The sequence below is a fragment of the Vulpes lagopus genome, chromosome 2 (genome assembly GCF_018345385.1).
Source record: "Vulpes lagopus strain Blue_001 chromosome 2, ASM1834538v1, whole genome shotgun sequence".
NCBI classification, from domain to species: domain Eukaryota; kingdom Metazoa; phylum Chordata; class Mammalia; order Carnivora; family Canidae; genus Vulpes; species Vulpes lagopus.
This window is the reverse complement of record NC_054825.1, coordinates 150,193,787-150,209,313: the sequence shown is the minus strand read 5'-3', so window position 1 is coordinate 150,209,313 and position 15,527 is coordinate 150,193,787. Positions and strand designations below refer to the sequence as shown.

At 42.6% G+C, this 15,527-nt stretch overlaps 1 protein-coding gene across 5 annotated transcripts in view; it reads right to left on the bottom strand.

Annotated features, from left to right (window-relative positions):
* The window catches only part of RCL1 (RNA terminal phosphate cyclase like 1), a 58,774-nt gene that overhangs the window by 24,214 nt on the left and 19,033 nt on the right, over nucleotides 1–15,527 (bottom strand). For 4 of the 5 annotated variants that reach the window (XR_005985961.1, XM_041743091.1, XM_041743094.1 and 1 more), the window contains exons 4-5: nucleotides 9,410–9,484; nucleotides 8,348–8,472 (exon numbers count right to left, since the gene is read on the bottom strand). Coding sequence is in view for 4 of the 5 variants with exons in the window: in XM_041743091.1 (XP_041599025.1) it covers nucleotides 8,348–8,472; nucleotides 9,410–9,484 (200 nt within the window). In the remaining variant the exon portion in view is untranslated. Of the gene's footprint in view, nucleotides 1–8,347; nucleotides 8,473–9,409; nucleotides 9,485–11,112; nucleotides 11,242–15,527 lie in introns of those variants that run through there. The other variant, XM_041743093.1, reaches the window with a different exon arrangement.

Here is a 15,527-nt window from a genome sequence, read left to right as displayed (position 1 = left end):
TGTACAATCCCCAAGGCTTCCTCATTTCTCAGCGTCCTCATCAAAGGCTGACTCATGAGGCGTTTGCACACCCAGTACTCCAAGTACACTGGGACCCCAGTGGGACAGTCTCTCTGGAACCCACATAGTTACAAGACTGTGTCAAAACAAACAGAGTACACTCTGGAAATCACATTTCCAGACTACAGAGAATGGATTCCAAGCAGAGTTTACCGCCACAACAGAGTGTTAAAGAAACAAATCTCAAATGAGAAAAAACAAAGTGAAACAGCCCAGAGTGTGGCACGTAAGATTTCGTGTGCAAGGTTATCAACTGCAGCATTTTCAGCAACAGAGAAAAATGGAAAGCAACTCAATGATCGCCAACAGGACTTCATTCTGGGTGTATACAGTAAAATACGGTGTGCCTGTTAACAAGAATGGGGTTGAGCTATAAGCTACTGACATGGGTCAAGTAGAAAAGGCATATTTAGTTAAAAATAATTAAAATAAAAACCTACCTACTTGCATGGCATCTTCATTTCTCCATGGAGAACATCACCTCAGAAAGTCAGTTTAACTATATGCATCAATCTGGGGGCTCGCAGGACAGAAACTTCCTTCCCACCCCGGGGGTCCATTCTCTCCTCATTTTTACCAAGCATGGCCCTGAGACGCACCCCAGGATAGCTGAGCAGAGAAGAAGCCACCGTCCAGCGAAGCTCTGCTATACCTTCCTCTTATCTGGAGGATTTCTAAAGAGAACTTAGGGCAGCAGCCTTTTATCTCAACAATGGCCTTCTCTACCTGCACTGTGCGGACCACCCAGGTCCCCTCATTGCTTACTGTTCAAGCTAATCAAGCCCTCTCCAAACTTCTCTTCCCCCAAGTAGGACCACCTCCAAGCCTCCTGAGACACACAAAACTGGACTTTAAGCTCCTATGTCACCCCTGAGAAGTGCACATCTACCTCTTTTGTCAAAGTCTCACAGGGAAAGCCATCACCCAACCCCACCCAGCCCCCCACCTCCAACACCTGCCCTCACTCAGATCTTGTCGGCACCTAGAATTGTACAAGATTCTCAAGATTCTTGACAAGAGAGGATCTCTGGGTGGCTCAGCAGTTTGGTGCCTGCCTTCAGCCCAGGGAGTGATCCTGGAGTCCCGGGATGGAGTCCCACATCGGGCTCCCTGCATGGGGCCTACTTCTCCCTCTGCCTGTGTCTTTGCCTCTCTCTCTCTCTCTCTCTGTCTCATGAATAAATAAATAAAATCTTTAAAATTAAGAAAAAAAAAAGATTCTTGACAGAGCAGACGTTCAACAGACTGAGCCACAGCACCTGGAAGTTATCATCTTAATGTGGCATTTCTCTAGAAAATTACTGACTTTGGAATAAAAGCCAACTTGTCAGCATGGCCTTCAATCTTCACTGGCTCCTGCCCTATCTTTCACATTCCATCTTCTACTACCATACACCACTGACAGACCTGCATTCAGTCCACACTGCAAAGCCTGCCACCCCCAAAACTTCTGTGCACCACTGTGTCTACACAGGCCCACCCCTGTGCCTGAAGCACCCCTTTCTTGCTCCACTTCACAGGCCTCTATTGCTCAAGGTTCAATCCAAATACTCTCCCTTCCTCTAAGAGAACATAGAGGTTAAAAGCCTGGGCTGCAATCAGCACTCAAATCCCAGCTATGTCATTAGCAACAGTGTGATGTAGACTCAAACTCTTTAAGCCTGTAAAGCCTCAGTTTCCCCATCTGCAAAACAGAACTCAAGTAAACTTAGAGTCACTTGGAGGCTTAAAAACAAAGAATATAAAATGTAAATGGATTAAATTCCATAATGAAAAGTAGCTGAATGGGTAAAACAAGATCCAACCATATGCTGTCTGTGAAAGACTCACTTTAGACATAAGGAGACATATAAGCTGAAAGTGAAGATGTTCCATGCAAATGGGAACCAAAAGAGAGTAGGGGTGACTATACTTCCATTACACAAAATAGATTAAGTCCAAAAAGACTTTAAAGTCACAAAGACAAAGAAGTGAATACAATGATAAAGGGTCAAATCAACAGAAAGATGTAACTATAAACATAGATGCACTCAATACCAGATCACCTAAATATATAAAGCAAACATCAGAACATCTGAATAGAGAAACAGCAATACAACAATAATATTAGACTTCTCATCCCACTTTCAATAATGGATAGAACATCCAGGAAGAAAATCAATAAGGCAACAGGAGACTTGAATAACATTATAAACCAAATGGAACTAAGAGACATCGACAGAACATTTCACCCAGTGAACATTGACGAACATTTCACCAGTAGCAGGATACACATTCTTCTTACATGGACACAGAACACTCTCCAGAATCACATGGTAGGTCACAAAACATGTCTTAACAAGTTTAAGAAGGCTGAAATCACCTCAGGTACCTTCTGCAACCACAATGGAATCAAACTAGATGTCAATAAACAGGAAGAAAATGAGAAAATTCACAAACAAATGAAAATGAGTGCATTCTTGAACAAACATGGGGTCAAAGAAGAAATCAAAAGGGAAAATAGAAAATATCTAGAGACAAATGAAAATGAAAACACAATATACCAAGATCTATGGGACAAAGCAAAAGGAGTACTAAGAAGGAATTTTATAGTGATACACACCTATATTCTTTCTACAAAAGAAGAAAGATCTCAAATAAACAGAATAACTTTACACCTCAAGGAATTAGAAAAAGAACAAACTAAATCCAAAGTTAGCAGAAGGAAAGAAATAACAGAGTAGATATAAATGAAACAGAAAAGTGAAAACCAATAGAAAAAAAAAAATCAATGAAAGTAGGAATCTTTTAAAAAGATAAACATATTGATAAACCCTTAGCTAGACTAAGAAAAAAGAAAGACTCAAAAATCAGAAATGAAAGAGGAAACATCACAACTGATGCCACAGAATTTTTTTAAAGTCATAAATAAGGTACTATTATGAACAATTATATATGCCAACAAACTGGACAACCTAGAAGAGATGGATAAATTTTACCAAGTCTGCATCAAAACTAGAGCTTGAAGAGAACAATAACAAGGAGACTGAATTAGTAACTAAAAACCTTGCAAAAAGAAAAGCTGAAGACCAGATGGCTTCACCAAATGAATTCACTGGTGAATTCTAACATTTAAAGAATAATCAATATCGATCCTTAAACTTCCAAAAATATCGAAGAGGGAACACTTCCAAATTCATTTTATGAGTCAGCATCACCCTGATACCAAAGCCAGACCTTAAAGACACTACAAGAAAAGAAAACTATGGGCCAATATCCCTGATAAACACGGATACAAAAGTTATCAACAAATTTTAGCAAATTAAATTCAATGAGGGCAGCGTTGGTGGCTCAGTTATTTAGCGCCACCTTTGGCCCAGGGTGTGATCCTGGAGACCCTGGATCAAGTCCTGCGTTGGGTTTCCTACATGGAGCCTGCTTCTCCCTTGCTTGTGTCTCTGCCTCTCTCTCTCTCTCTCTCTGTCTCTCATGAATAAATAAATAAAATCTTAAAAAAAATTTAAATTCAACGATACACTGAAAGGATCATACAACATGACCAAGCAGGATTTATTTCTGGGATACAAGGATGATTCTACAATGCAAATCAATTAATGTGTTATACCACAGTAACAGAATGAAGGGCAAAAATCACGACTGTCTCAACACATGCAGAAAAAGCATTTGACAAAAGTCAACACTCTTCCATAACTAAAAATGCTCAACAAATTAAGTATGGAAGAAATACTTACCTCAACACAATAAGGACCATACATGAAAAGCCCACAGCTAACATCATCCTCAGTGGTGGAAAACTCAAAGCTTTTCTTTATAATTTAGAAGAAAGCACAGATGCCATGCCTATTCAACATGCAACTGTAAATCCTAGCCACAGCAATGAAGCAAGAAATGAAAGGAGTCCAAAGTAGAAAGGAAGAAGTAAAACTGTCTGTCTGCAGATGACATGATCATATATGCAGAAACACCAAAGATGTTATCTCCCCACCAAAAAACCTACTGGAATAAATGAAGTTTTAAAAGTTGCAACTTGCCTTTCTGTACACTAACAACAAATTATCTGAATAAAAATAAAATCAAGGAAATAATCCTATCTACAATGGCATCCAAAAAAACCTAAATACTTAGGAATAAATTTAACCAAGAAGGTGAAAGACTTGTATACTAAAAAGTATAAAACACCTATGAAAGACATTTTATTTTTTAATTTTTTAAAAGATTTTATTTATTTTTTCATGATAGACACACAGAGAGAGAGAGAGAGAGAGAGAGAGAGAGAGAGGCAGAGACACAGGCAGAGGGAGAAGCAGGCTCCATGCCGGGAGCCCAATGCGGGACTCGATCCCAGGACTCCAGGACTGTGTCCTGGGCTAAAGGCAGGCGCCAAACACCGAGCCACCCATGGATCCCCTATTTCTTTAAGATTTTATTTATTCATTCATGAGAGACACACACAGAGAGAGAGAGAGGCAGAGACACAGGCAGAGAGAGAAGCAGGCCCCATGCAGGGAGCCTGATGTGGGACTCGATCCCAGGTGTCCAGGACTACGCCCCAGGCCAAAGGCAGGTGCTAAACTGCTGAGCCACCCAGGGATCCCCGAAAGACATTTTAAAAAATACAAATAAGTGGAAAGACAGATGATGTTCATGGACTGAGAGAATTAATATTCTTGAAATGTCCATACTATCCAAAGTTACCTTACAGACTCAATACCATCCCTATCAAAATCCCAATGATATTTTTTATAAAATAATAGACACAGAAAATAAAAGATACAGAAAAACAATCTTAAAATCTATGTGGAACCACAAAGGACTCTAGATACCCAAAGCAATTCTGAGCAAGAAGAACAAAGCTGGAGGCATCAAGAGTTCCTGATTTCAAAATATATTACTAAGCTACAAGAGTCAAAACAGCAGGGTACCGGCATAAAAACATGCAGAGCGATGCAACCGAAAAGAGTCCAGAAATAAACCTACACATATCTGTTCAACAGATTAACACCACAAAGAAAAATCAACTCAAAATGGATTAAAGATAAACTTAACACCTAATACCATGAAACTCCTAGAGGAAAACACAGAGGAAAAGCTTTTAGCACTGGCAATGCTTTCTTGGGTGGAATACCAAAATAAGGGCAAAAGAAACAACAAAGTGAAAAGGCAACACACAGAACAAGAGAAAATGTTAACTCATACCTCTGATTAACATCCAAAATATATAAGAGACTCATACAACTCAACAGAAAAAAAGTAAAAATAAAATAACCCAGGGGCGCATGGCTGGTTCAGTGGGTAGAGCATACAACTCCTGATCTCAGGGTTGTGAGTTCGAGGCCCACTCAGTGTAGAGATTACATAGAAATAAAATCTTAAAAATAAAACAGCCCGATTAAAAAATGGGCAAAAGACCTGAATAAATATTTCTCCACAGAAGACCCAGATGTGTTCAAACATTCATGTGGACAAGTGCTCAACATCACTCATCATTAGAGAAATGCAAATCAAAACCACAATGAGCTATCACCTCAGACCTGTTAGGGTAGCTATTATCAAAAAACAAAAGATAGGGCAGCCCGGTGGCTCAGTGGTTTAGCGCCGCCTTCAGCCCAGGGCGTGATCCTGGAGACCTGGGATCGAGTCCCACGTCACGTTCCCTGCATGGAGCCTGCTTCTCCCTCTGCCTGTGTCTCTGCCTGTCTCATGAATACATAAATAAAATATTTTTTTAAAAAAAGAGAGAGAGATAACAAGTATTGCTGACAGTGTGGAGAAATGGGAATCCTTACACACTGTTGAGGGGAATGTAAACTGGTGCAGCCACTACGGACAACAGTATGGAAGTTCCTCAAGAAATTAAAAACAGAACCACCATTTGATCCCACAGTCTCACTTCTGGGTACATATGCACAGAAACTGAACATACTTCCACATTCATTTCAACTTTATTCACTATAGCCAAGATATGGAAGCAAGCTAAATGTCCAATGAAAGATGAATAAAGGGGATCCCTGGGTGGCGCAGCGGTTTGGCGCCTGCCTTTGGCCCGGGGCGCGATCCTGGAGACCCGGGATCGAATCCCACATCGGGCTCCCGGTGCATGGAGCCTGCTTCTCCCTCTGCCTGTGTCTCTGCCTCTCTCTCTCTCTCTGACTATCATAAATAAAAAAAAAAAAAAAAAAAAGGTTGAACATTTAAAAAAAAAAAAAAAAGAAAGATGAATAAAGAGGGGATCCCTGGGTGGCGCAGCGGTTTGGCGCCTGCCTTTGGCCCAGGGCGCGATCCTGGAGACCCGGGATCGAATCCCACGTCGGGCTCCCGGTGCATGGAGCCTGCTTCTCCCTCTGCCTGTGTCTCTGCCTCTCTCTCTATCTCTCTGTGACTATCATAAATAAATAAAAAAAAAAAATTAAAAAAAAAAAAAAAAAAGAAAGATGAATAAAGAAAATGTAAAAAAAAAAAAAAAGAAAAGAAAAGAAAATGTACTATTTCCATACAATGGAATATTATTCAGCCTTAAAAAAAAAAGTAAATGCTGTCATTTGTGACATGGGTGAACAAGGAAAACAGTGTGCTAAGTGAAATAAGACAGACATGAAGAACAAATACTACGTAATTCCATTTATAGAAGGAATCTATTTTTTTTTTTTTCATTTATAGAAGGAATCTAAAATAGTCATAGTCACAGAAGCAGAGTAGACTGGTGGTTGCCAGGGGATGGAGGGAGGGGCAACAGGAGATGTCAGTCAAAGGGCATAAAGTTTCAGTTATGCAAGATGATTAAGTCCTACAGATGTACCGTGTACTGTAATGCCTGCATTATATACTTAAAAATTTGCTAAGATAATTATACTGGAGTTTAAAAAATAAATTCTTGTTGTTTTATTAAAACATTCATTCATTTATTTATAATGCAAGCAAGTGGAGAGGAGGGCAAAGGGAGAAAGGGAATCCCAGGCAGACTCCAAGCTGAGTGTCAAGCTCAGAGCCCAACACGGGACTCGATCCCACGACCTGGAGATCATGACCTGAGCTGAAATCAAGAGTTGGATGCTCAACCAACTGAGCCACCTAGGAGCCCCAGTAAATCTTTTTAAATTTACTAAGAGAGGGGATCCCTGGGTGGCTCAGAGGTTTAGCACCTGCCTTTGGCCCAGGGCACGATCCCAGAGTCCTGGGAGCGAGTCCCGCATCGGGCTCCCGGCATGGAACCTGCTTCTCCCTCTGCCTGTGTCTCTGCCTCTCTCTCTCTGTGTCTATCATGAATAAATAAATATTTTTAAAAAAATTACTAAGAGAGTAGGTCTATGCCAAGTGTTATACCACAAAAAATAAAAGTGTGAAAAATTTTTTTAAAAAGAGCAGAAAGTAACTTTTAGAGTTAACATATATGTTCGTGGCACTGACAACACTGCTTGTATATGCTCATCACACTGCTGGTTTCACAGGTATATACTCATCTACAAACTCATCAAGTTGGGACACCTGGGTGGGTCAGCAGTTAAGCGTCTGCCTTCAGCCCAGGATGTGATCCTGGAGTCTTGGGATGGAGTCTCACATCGGGCTCCCTGCATGGAGCTTGCTTCTCCCTCTGCCTGTGTCTCTGCTTCTCTCTCTGTGTGTCTCTCATGAATAAATAAATAAAATCTTAAAAAAAAATAAAAAATATACTGTAAAAAAACTCATCAAGTTGTACATATTAACTATCTATAGCCTTTTTATGTAAATCGTAACATCAATAAAGTGTTTTTTTAAAAAGAAACTAAAAGTAAGTATATAGTTATATTATCAGAGTGCATGCTGAGTAACCACTTAATAAGTATTATTCATGCTCTCCTACATCTTCCAGACAAAATGTGCCATCCTCTATCTCTGCTCCCTGAACCCATCGTGCATCCATCTACACCATTTTACACATTCTATCAGAATAACATATTTGCACATGTTACCCTCATCAGATGACAAGCTTTGCTGGGGGAGGGACTACAGTATGTTGGTGTCCCCTAAACCAAAGCGCTCAGGGGAACAGCACATACCATGGAGTTATCTGCTTTGGCATGAACTCAAAACAAAACAAAACAAAACACAAGGAATGGATCTGTCTAGTCACAGTAACACAGACAATAAAACATCATATCTCAGCCAACAATTACAATTTCACTGTTAAGACTTCTCCAAGACTATTGTCTAGAAAATAAATAACTCTGGGAAGAAGTAAATTGTTATGAGTCATTCTTATCTTCGTGAGGCAAATGAAAGAGAAGAAATCTAAATCAAGTCCAAAGGATACGCAGTCCCTCTGATTCGCTTGATTTTTCCTGGATCTGTGAGCTGAATGGGCTTCAGGACCTTCCTCACAGGACAAGAGAAGAACACCTCTCCTCCTCCTCCAGGAGGCATTCCTCGTCGCACCACCTGCGCAGGTGTTGAGAAAGAAGAGGTGAGAATTTGGCAGAGCAGGTGACCCTGACACCCAACCTGGTTGGTTTACACCAAAAGTTCTTCCTTAAAGCACAGCTAGCACTTCTGTATCCAACGTGTCAATCCTTTCAAGATTATCGGTACCTGACGTTAGCACCAAGCAGGGACACTGAAAGGTGAGGCAAAAAGAGGAGCCGACACAGGGCCAGCATGTCCCAGGCCCAGTCAGGCAGGCTTCACTACCAGGGCCTGTGCCCTCATTCTTACGAGCGACTGGCGTGGCTCATTAGCCCATCCCATTTGTGAACCATCAGGAATCCATTTCTCCTCCCAATGCAATTAATGAATCTAAATTAAATAAAAATGAAGTTGTTTCCCTTGTTTAAAATGTTAACTTAAGTAGAGATGCTAAACGGCTTAAGGTATCTAGTTAACTTATTGATACAATAATTGATAATAGTTACTGGTATCATATTGATAATAATTCCTTTTGACAGCAAACAAATGGATGCTTAAATTACTTCCAGGTTTTGAAAACACTAAAAATTCTCAGAAGCATCTAGGTTCGGAGGCCCAAGACACAAATTACACCTAGATGATCTTGCTCAGAGAGGGAGTGTGGCCAGGAGACTGGTTGCACAGCTTACCAGTGGAAGTGCCATGAGGAATAAAGGAGTTAATACACATGAACACTTACAATGTTGCCTATCATACACAAAGTAAGTACAACATAATCGGTGCTGCTGCTGTCACTGCTCGAGTCCCTTTACAGCTCAAAGTCTGTAATGTTTGGTTCAGGACTCCTGAGGGTCTTCTCAATGGTGACTTCAAATGTGACACACACAGACACACTGCATCCTATAGCTCTTCCAATGAGTTAATAAGAGAATATTTTTCACATGTTTACAGCTAACAATGTGTACATTCTTACCTTTAGCTCAAATGATTCACCGTCAATTCCAAACTGCTTCAATAGAGGGAGGGCTGTTGCCTTAAGAACATCAACCTGTAAAATTATTTAAGGAAAAAAAAAAAGTTTAATTAAACCTTGAGAGGCACCTGGGTGGCTCAGTCGGTTAACTGTCTGCCATCAGCTCAGGTCCCCAGGAATGAGCCCTGCATCAGGCTCCCTGCTCAGTGGGGAGTCCACTTCTCCCTCTCCCTAGCATGTGTGTGTACTCTCTCTCTCTCTCTGCCAAATAAATAAATAAAATCTTTAAAAAAATAAAAAATAACCCTTAAGAGGTAGAAAAAATAAAGAGCCCAGGAAGCAGGATGAGGTTTAGCAATTGGGTAAATGATGTGCTCCTATGAAGAGAAAGCATGCTGATTTACAACTGAGGGCGAAGGCCTGCTCTGCTCCCAAGTAAGGCTGCAATTTTACAAAAAGCCACTGGCTTCTCCGAGCCCCTCTTCACTTACTTTATAGCATCATAAGCCTACCCTACAAGTCACCGTGAGGACCTCATATATCAGGCAAAAAGCACTGAGAAATTGCTGGGCTCATTCAGAAAACAAACTAGGATTTCTGCTCATTCTGGGTGTTTTGTTTTGTTTTTAATTTATTTAAGAGAGAGAGCTCTAGGGTTGGCGGGGTGCAAAGGAAAGAGAGAATCTTCAAGCAGACTCCCTGACTCCAGGCTCCATCCCAGGACCCTGAGATTATGACCTGAGCCAAAACCAAGAGTCAGCAGCTTAACCGATTGAGCCACCCAATGGTCCCAACTTCCATCATTCTTATAGGCATAAATGCTATGGAAAAAAATATCAGCATTTTTTATTACTTTTTCTGACATGGTTATTTAATATTTAAAGTTGGTAGCACTCCAAGCAAGGCAAACCAAATGAACCATCCAACCTGAGCTGGGGCTACCTGGGGATCCTGCAATGCCCACCACACAGGCAGTTAAAGAGGAGGTGGTGTGCCCGCAAGGGGGTGGGGGCAGACTGGGAACAGCAGCTTCAAACTCCAGGAAGCAGCACAAATCCCAGACTATGATGACAATACTCAGGGTAGGGCTGTGCCAAATGTTGCTGTTCTGACACCTGGGGTCCTCTGCTTACTTATCTGTGAATTCCCCAGAGGGAACAGGATGACATTCAAATCTGGTCAGCTAACCAGTAGGTGAATGTTGTCTCAACAGCAAGTTGGGAAGGAAAATGACTCCATCCTTGTTCCCAATGCAACAGAGCTGTTCCTCAGCCTGCAGGGGCTGGCCTGTCAGCCAGCACTGAGGGCAGGCAGCCACAGCAAGGCGCATAGGGAAAAAGTCGTGGTCAGAGTTCAGACTCTGCCTCCAGTTAGCTGGTGGCCTCAGCTCAGAAAATCCCAAACTGTCTGAACTTCTTTGTCTCTATGGTAAGGGGGCTCAGCCTGGAGCAACTCTAACATGCTGGGATTCAGCAGAATGATACTCCAATAAGGCTTCAGAGCACAGAACAGACCCCAATTAAATATTTTGATACCACAAATTAACCAGAAGCAGAAATGACCTGGGAAGCCTAGGAACATGTTCGGAATAGATCAGGTGGGGCAGAAGCAGTTATGGGGAAAACCCATTAAAGATTAGCTCATTTCATTAAATATTAAAGCTAAACACATGTTAAAAACTTAAAATACGCATTCAGGGTTACCACAACAAGGAAGTCAGTCCGAGTAGAATACAGGACAGCTGAGGAGAAGGCCAAACTAGACTCTGGGAAAAGTGAGGGAGGTACCAACATAGGTAGCTCTGCTGTCACGACTCCCAGGAACTAGGCACCCACCAGCTCTCCTGGAAGGAAAGAAAAGCAAGAAGACGGCACATCCCACCTATACTTGGATTCAGAAGGATGAGGTGAAGTGACTGTGAAGGTCAGCTGGAAGCCCTGGTGTAACCCGATGCGTGGCCCTGTCTCCTGGCTCTCTCTCCACTTGACACAGAGGGCAGGTATCTTGGTGCAGGGGGACTAGGACCAGGAAAGCAGATGTGGACTTGAGTCCCTCTCTGCCTCTTACCTGCTGTGACACCAGAAAACTCCCTCTGCATCCCCAGGGCTTTGGGTGCCTCCTATATAACGGGAGGGGCTAGAATGGATGTGCCCCCCTGGCTCTGCAGAGTCTCTAATTTTAGCAGAGTGAGGGAAGTCTGTAAGTTCTGCTCAAGGAAAACAGAGCTGTAACTCTGATTACAAGCAAAAGTCTGACCCAGGTGACACCTGAGGGCAAAGGCTTATCCTTCAGGTCAGTGCATCGGTCGACAGACAGAAACATGACCAGATCCGAGCCAAAAAGAAAAAAGGAAGAAACCCGCTCCCAGCTACCTTGTCCAAAACAGTGATAAGAAAGAACATCCACCTCACAGGGTTGGTGTGAGAATTAAACAAGTAAGGATGCATACACATGAACCCAGGTTCACCCAGAAGAACACCCAGCACACAGCAGACGTAACTGTACTTCTCTTCCCCTCCCAGGAGGGAAAGAAGACTAGAATCTTCACTTGCCTTTTGGCCGGCTTGTCTGCACCAATAAATACCTACAGGCAGCTCTGGTGCAGAATCACCGAGATTTAGAGGATACCTCTTTAACTTTTCTTCCAAGAATCTCTCCCCACTCCCAGTCTTTTCGTCCCCGGAAGGAAAATGTCCCTATTCCTGCACAGGGCTCACCCCATCACTTCCACCGTCGACCTCACCCCTCCACCTGCTGTAGTGAACCTTATAAATACCCCACTCCTTTTAATGGTTTTTTTAAAAGATTTTTTCTTTAAATTTATTCAGAGAGAGAGAGGCAGAGACACAGGCAGAAGGAGAAGCAGGCTCCATGCAGGAGCCCAACATGGGACTCGATCTCGGTGCTGCGCCACCGAGGCTGCCCATATTTTAATGGTTTCTTTCTCCACTACTGTGTCACCTCTGCCCACAAGTAAGATCAAGCTTCCTTCATTCAAAAAACAATGCAGTCCGGGTGGCTCAGCGGTTTAGCGTGGCCTTCAGCCCAGGGCGTGATCCTGGAGACCTGCGATCAAGTCCCACGTCAGGCTCCCTGCATGGAGCCTGCTTCTCCCTCTGCCTGTGTCTCTGCCTCTCTTTCTCTCTGTGTATTCTCATGAATAAATAAATAAAAACAAAAAACAGAAAAAACTAATGGGATGCCTGGGTGGCTCTGTCAGTTGAGTATCTGCCTTTGGCTCAGGTCATGATCCAGGGGTCCTGGAATCGAATCGGGCATCAGGCCCCCTGCTCAGCAGGGAGTCTGCTCCCCCTGCTTGTGCTCTCTCTCTCTAATAAATAATTAAAACAAAAACATAAAACAAAACGAAAACTCAGCTCTTAAAGAATCATCCTATCTAACCTTCTAGAAGACTCTCCTGGTTTTCCATGGTTCTGTTTGCTACTCATTCCTCAATTCATGCCTGTCCTTATAGTCCCATGACACTACTCTCTCAAAGGTCAACACAACTTCTCACTGTCGAATCTCCCCACCTAGCACTGAGATCCCGTAAACCTGCCTCTGTGAGTCATCCCTCACTTCTTAGAACTCAACTCCTACCTCCACAGTCACTGTCTCCAGGCCCTTTCTCCCACTCACACCTTAAACATTCATTTCCTCTTTTTCCTCTCTTCTCGGTCTCTGGAACCACGCAACCCACAGAGGCCAGAAAGGGAATTTAAATGAATCATGAGGTCAGCTAAGACCTGTGTCCAACCAGAGTTCACATCTTCTCCAAAGAGGGCATCAGCACCACAGGTCCAATTCAGCACCATGAAGGCCCCACTGATGGCCATGCAGTGCTGCCACATAAACCTAGTATAAAATAAAACCTGGGATCTCAAACACGAACCACCAGCTCAGATCCACACACCACCATCACACTTTGCAAGCCAAAGGAAAAACAGCTGTCAGATTAACTCAGTCAAAAAGCCTCCAGCGTTCAACCTTGGCACTAGTCAATCTCCTTCTCCTAGGGATTTAACTATCAAGAGGCAAGATCTTAATGACCTACCTCTGAGGCTCCAGACAATAACTTCTTTTATTTTTTTTTAAGATTCTATTTATTCATGAGACACACACACACACACACACACAGAGAGAGAGAGAGAGAGAGAGAGGCAGAGACACAGGCAGAGGGAGAGAAGCAGGCTCCATGCAGGGAGCCCGATACGGGACTTGATCCCAGGACTCCAAGATCATGCCCTGGGCCAAAGGCAGGTGCTAAACTGCTGAGCCACCCAGGGATCCCCCAGCCAATAACTTCTAACTGCCAGCTGGACATCCCCATGTGAATATCCTGCCAATATCCCAGAGAAGAGGATGAAAATTAAACACAGCATCCATCACCCTACCACAATTTTCCTCTTCCCTGTGTCAAATGCTATCTGCTCTCTATCCTTCCAGTCAAGAATAGAAATCATGGAATAATTTATAACCACTTCCTCCTACCAGTTAGGAAGTCTCACTCCACAGTGTCCTTCAGATCAGTCTTTCCCTTTCCACTTCCATGCCCATAATGTTCCAACTAACTGACGCCTCTCTAATTCATCCTTATCTTCCTAAAATCTGAGATACACTCTTGGCTTCCTTTCCTCTACAAAACCCTCCCCAGCTCTCAGCACTTTGCTTGTCCCTTGGACAGGGGAACCTTGTAGTCTCCCTAGCCACCTTCATAGCTGTCCACCTTATGGAGTTCCAGAAGGGAACTCTTCAAATTCAACCTTGTGTGCACTGAGTGGACATGGACATGGACTGGGGGAGCCATACGTTAGTGAGAAAGCTTGAGTCTATGGCCATAGCACTCTGAACGCACCAGATCTCGTCTGATATAGGAAGCTAAGCAGAGTCAGGCCTGATGAGTACCTGGATGGGGAAAGCCTGAAGTGATGGAAGCCACGGGCTGAAGAATTCAGGATTCTTCTACTCTCATTCAGGATTAGGTGTATTTATTTTATCCTGGTCTGGAGCCAAGTACTAACCAAGGTCATTTTAGTCATGCAGCTAGCAAAAGCAGAGAGCCCTACAACATTTGAAAACAGATTTTTTTAAAATACCCTGCATGCAAGAATTAGGTACTATTTCTGGGGAATTCATCAGCCAAGTTTTGTTACTCTTAATATATAAAACTTTTTAAAATGCCAGTAGAAATAGCTTTTAAGATTATTAGCAATTGTGGAAAATAAAAAAGTACAAAACTGAGACACACAGTGCCAGAGTTTCCTGTATGCTTCAAAGTTCTTCCCATTATGCAAGACTCTTCCTCCTCCCCCCTTCTAGAACCTTCAGAAAATGCAGGAAAAAAAGCAATAATTTGAAATTAGTTTAAAATTCAAAATACTTTAAGTAAATAAATATTTTTTAAAGGGGGGGTTGTGCCTGGATGGCATAGTCCATTGAGCTTCCTACTCTTGCTCTCAGCTCAGGTCATGATCTCAGGGTCATAAGAGACTGAGCCCCTCCCCCAACTCCAGCTCCATGCTCAACAGGGAGTCTACTTGGTTTTCTTTCTCCCTCTGCTCCTCCCCCCTCTAAAACAAATAAATCAATCTTTAAAATTCTAAACAGTTTATGCAACATTACTTTACAGATGAGAATTTCAGATATTGCACTGTACTCAGGATCCTAAGAAAGGAGTTTATATACCTGAATTCCCAAGAATTGAGGAATAAGTCTTTTAGTGCCTACCAACACACTAACTGGGATTATACCCTAATAGATGTCTTGGTGATTACCAGCAGTCTCCACTTTGGGACTCACTGCACCACCTAATTGGTCTTTCCTGGTTAAGAAAGTTATATACTTCACATTCTGCCTCACAAGTCACCTCCTCAGTGGTCTGGGTCCAGTATCAGTAGAGATGAAGACAAGTGTCCTTGGTAAGGATTTCACATCATGGCCCTAAGCTTTAAGATACCTTCTCTGGCCAGCAAAGAATCCAAAGGTGGGGAGCTTTCCCTCTATACAAGAGAGGTATAAGGCAATCCTGGACAGAATTGCTCTAATCTCTGTCTCTGTCACACACATATACATACACATACACATACACATACACATACACACAACAAAACCCATCCTA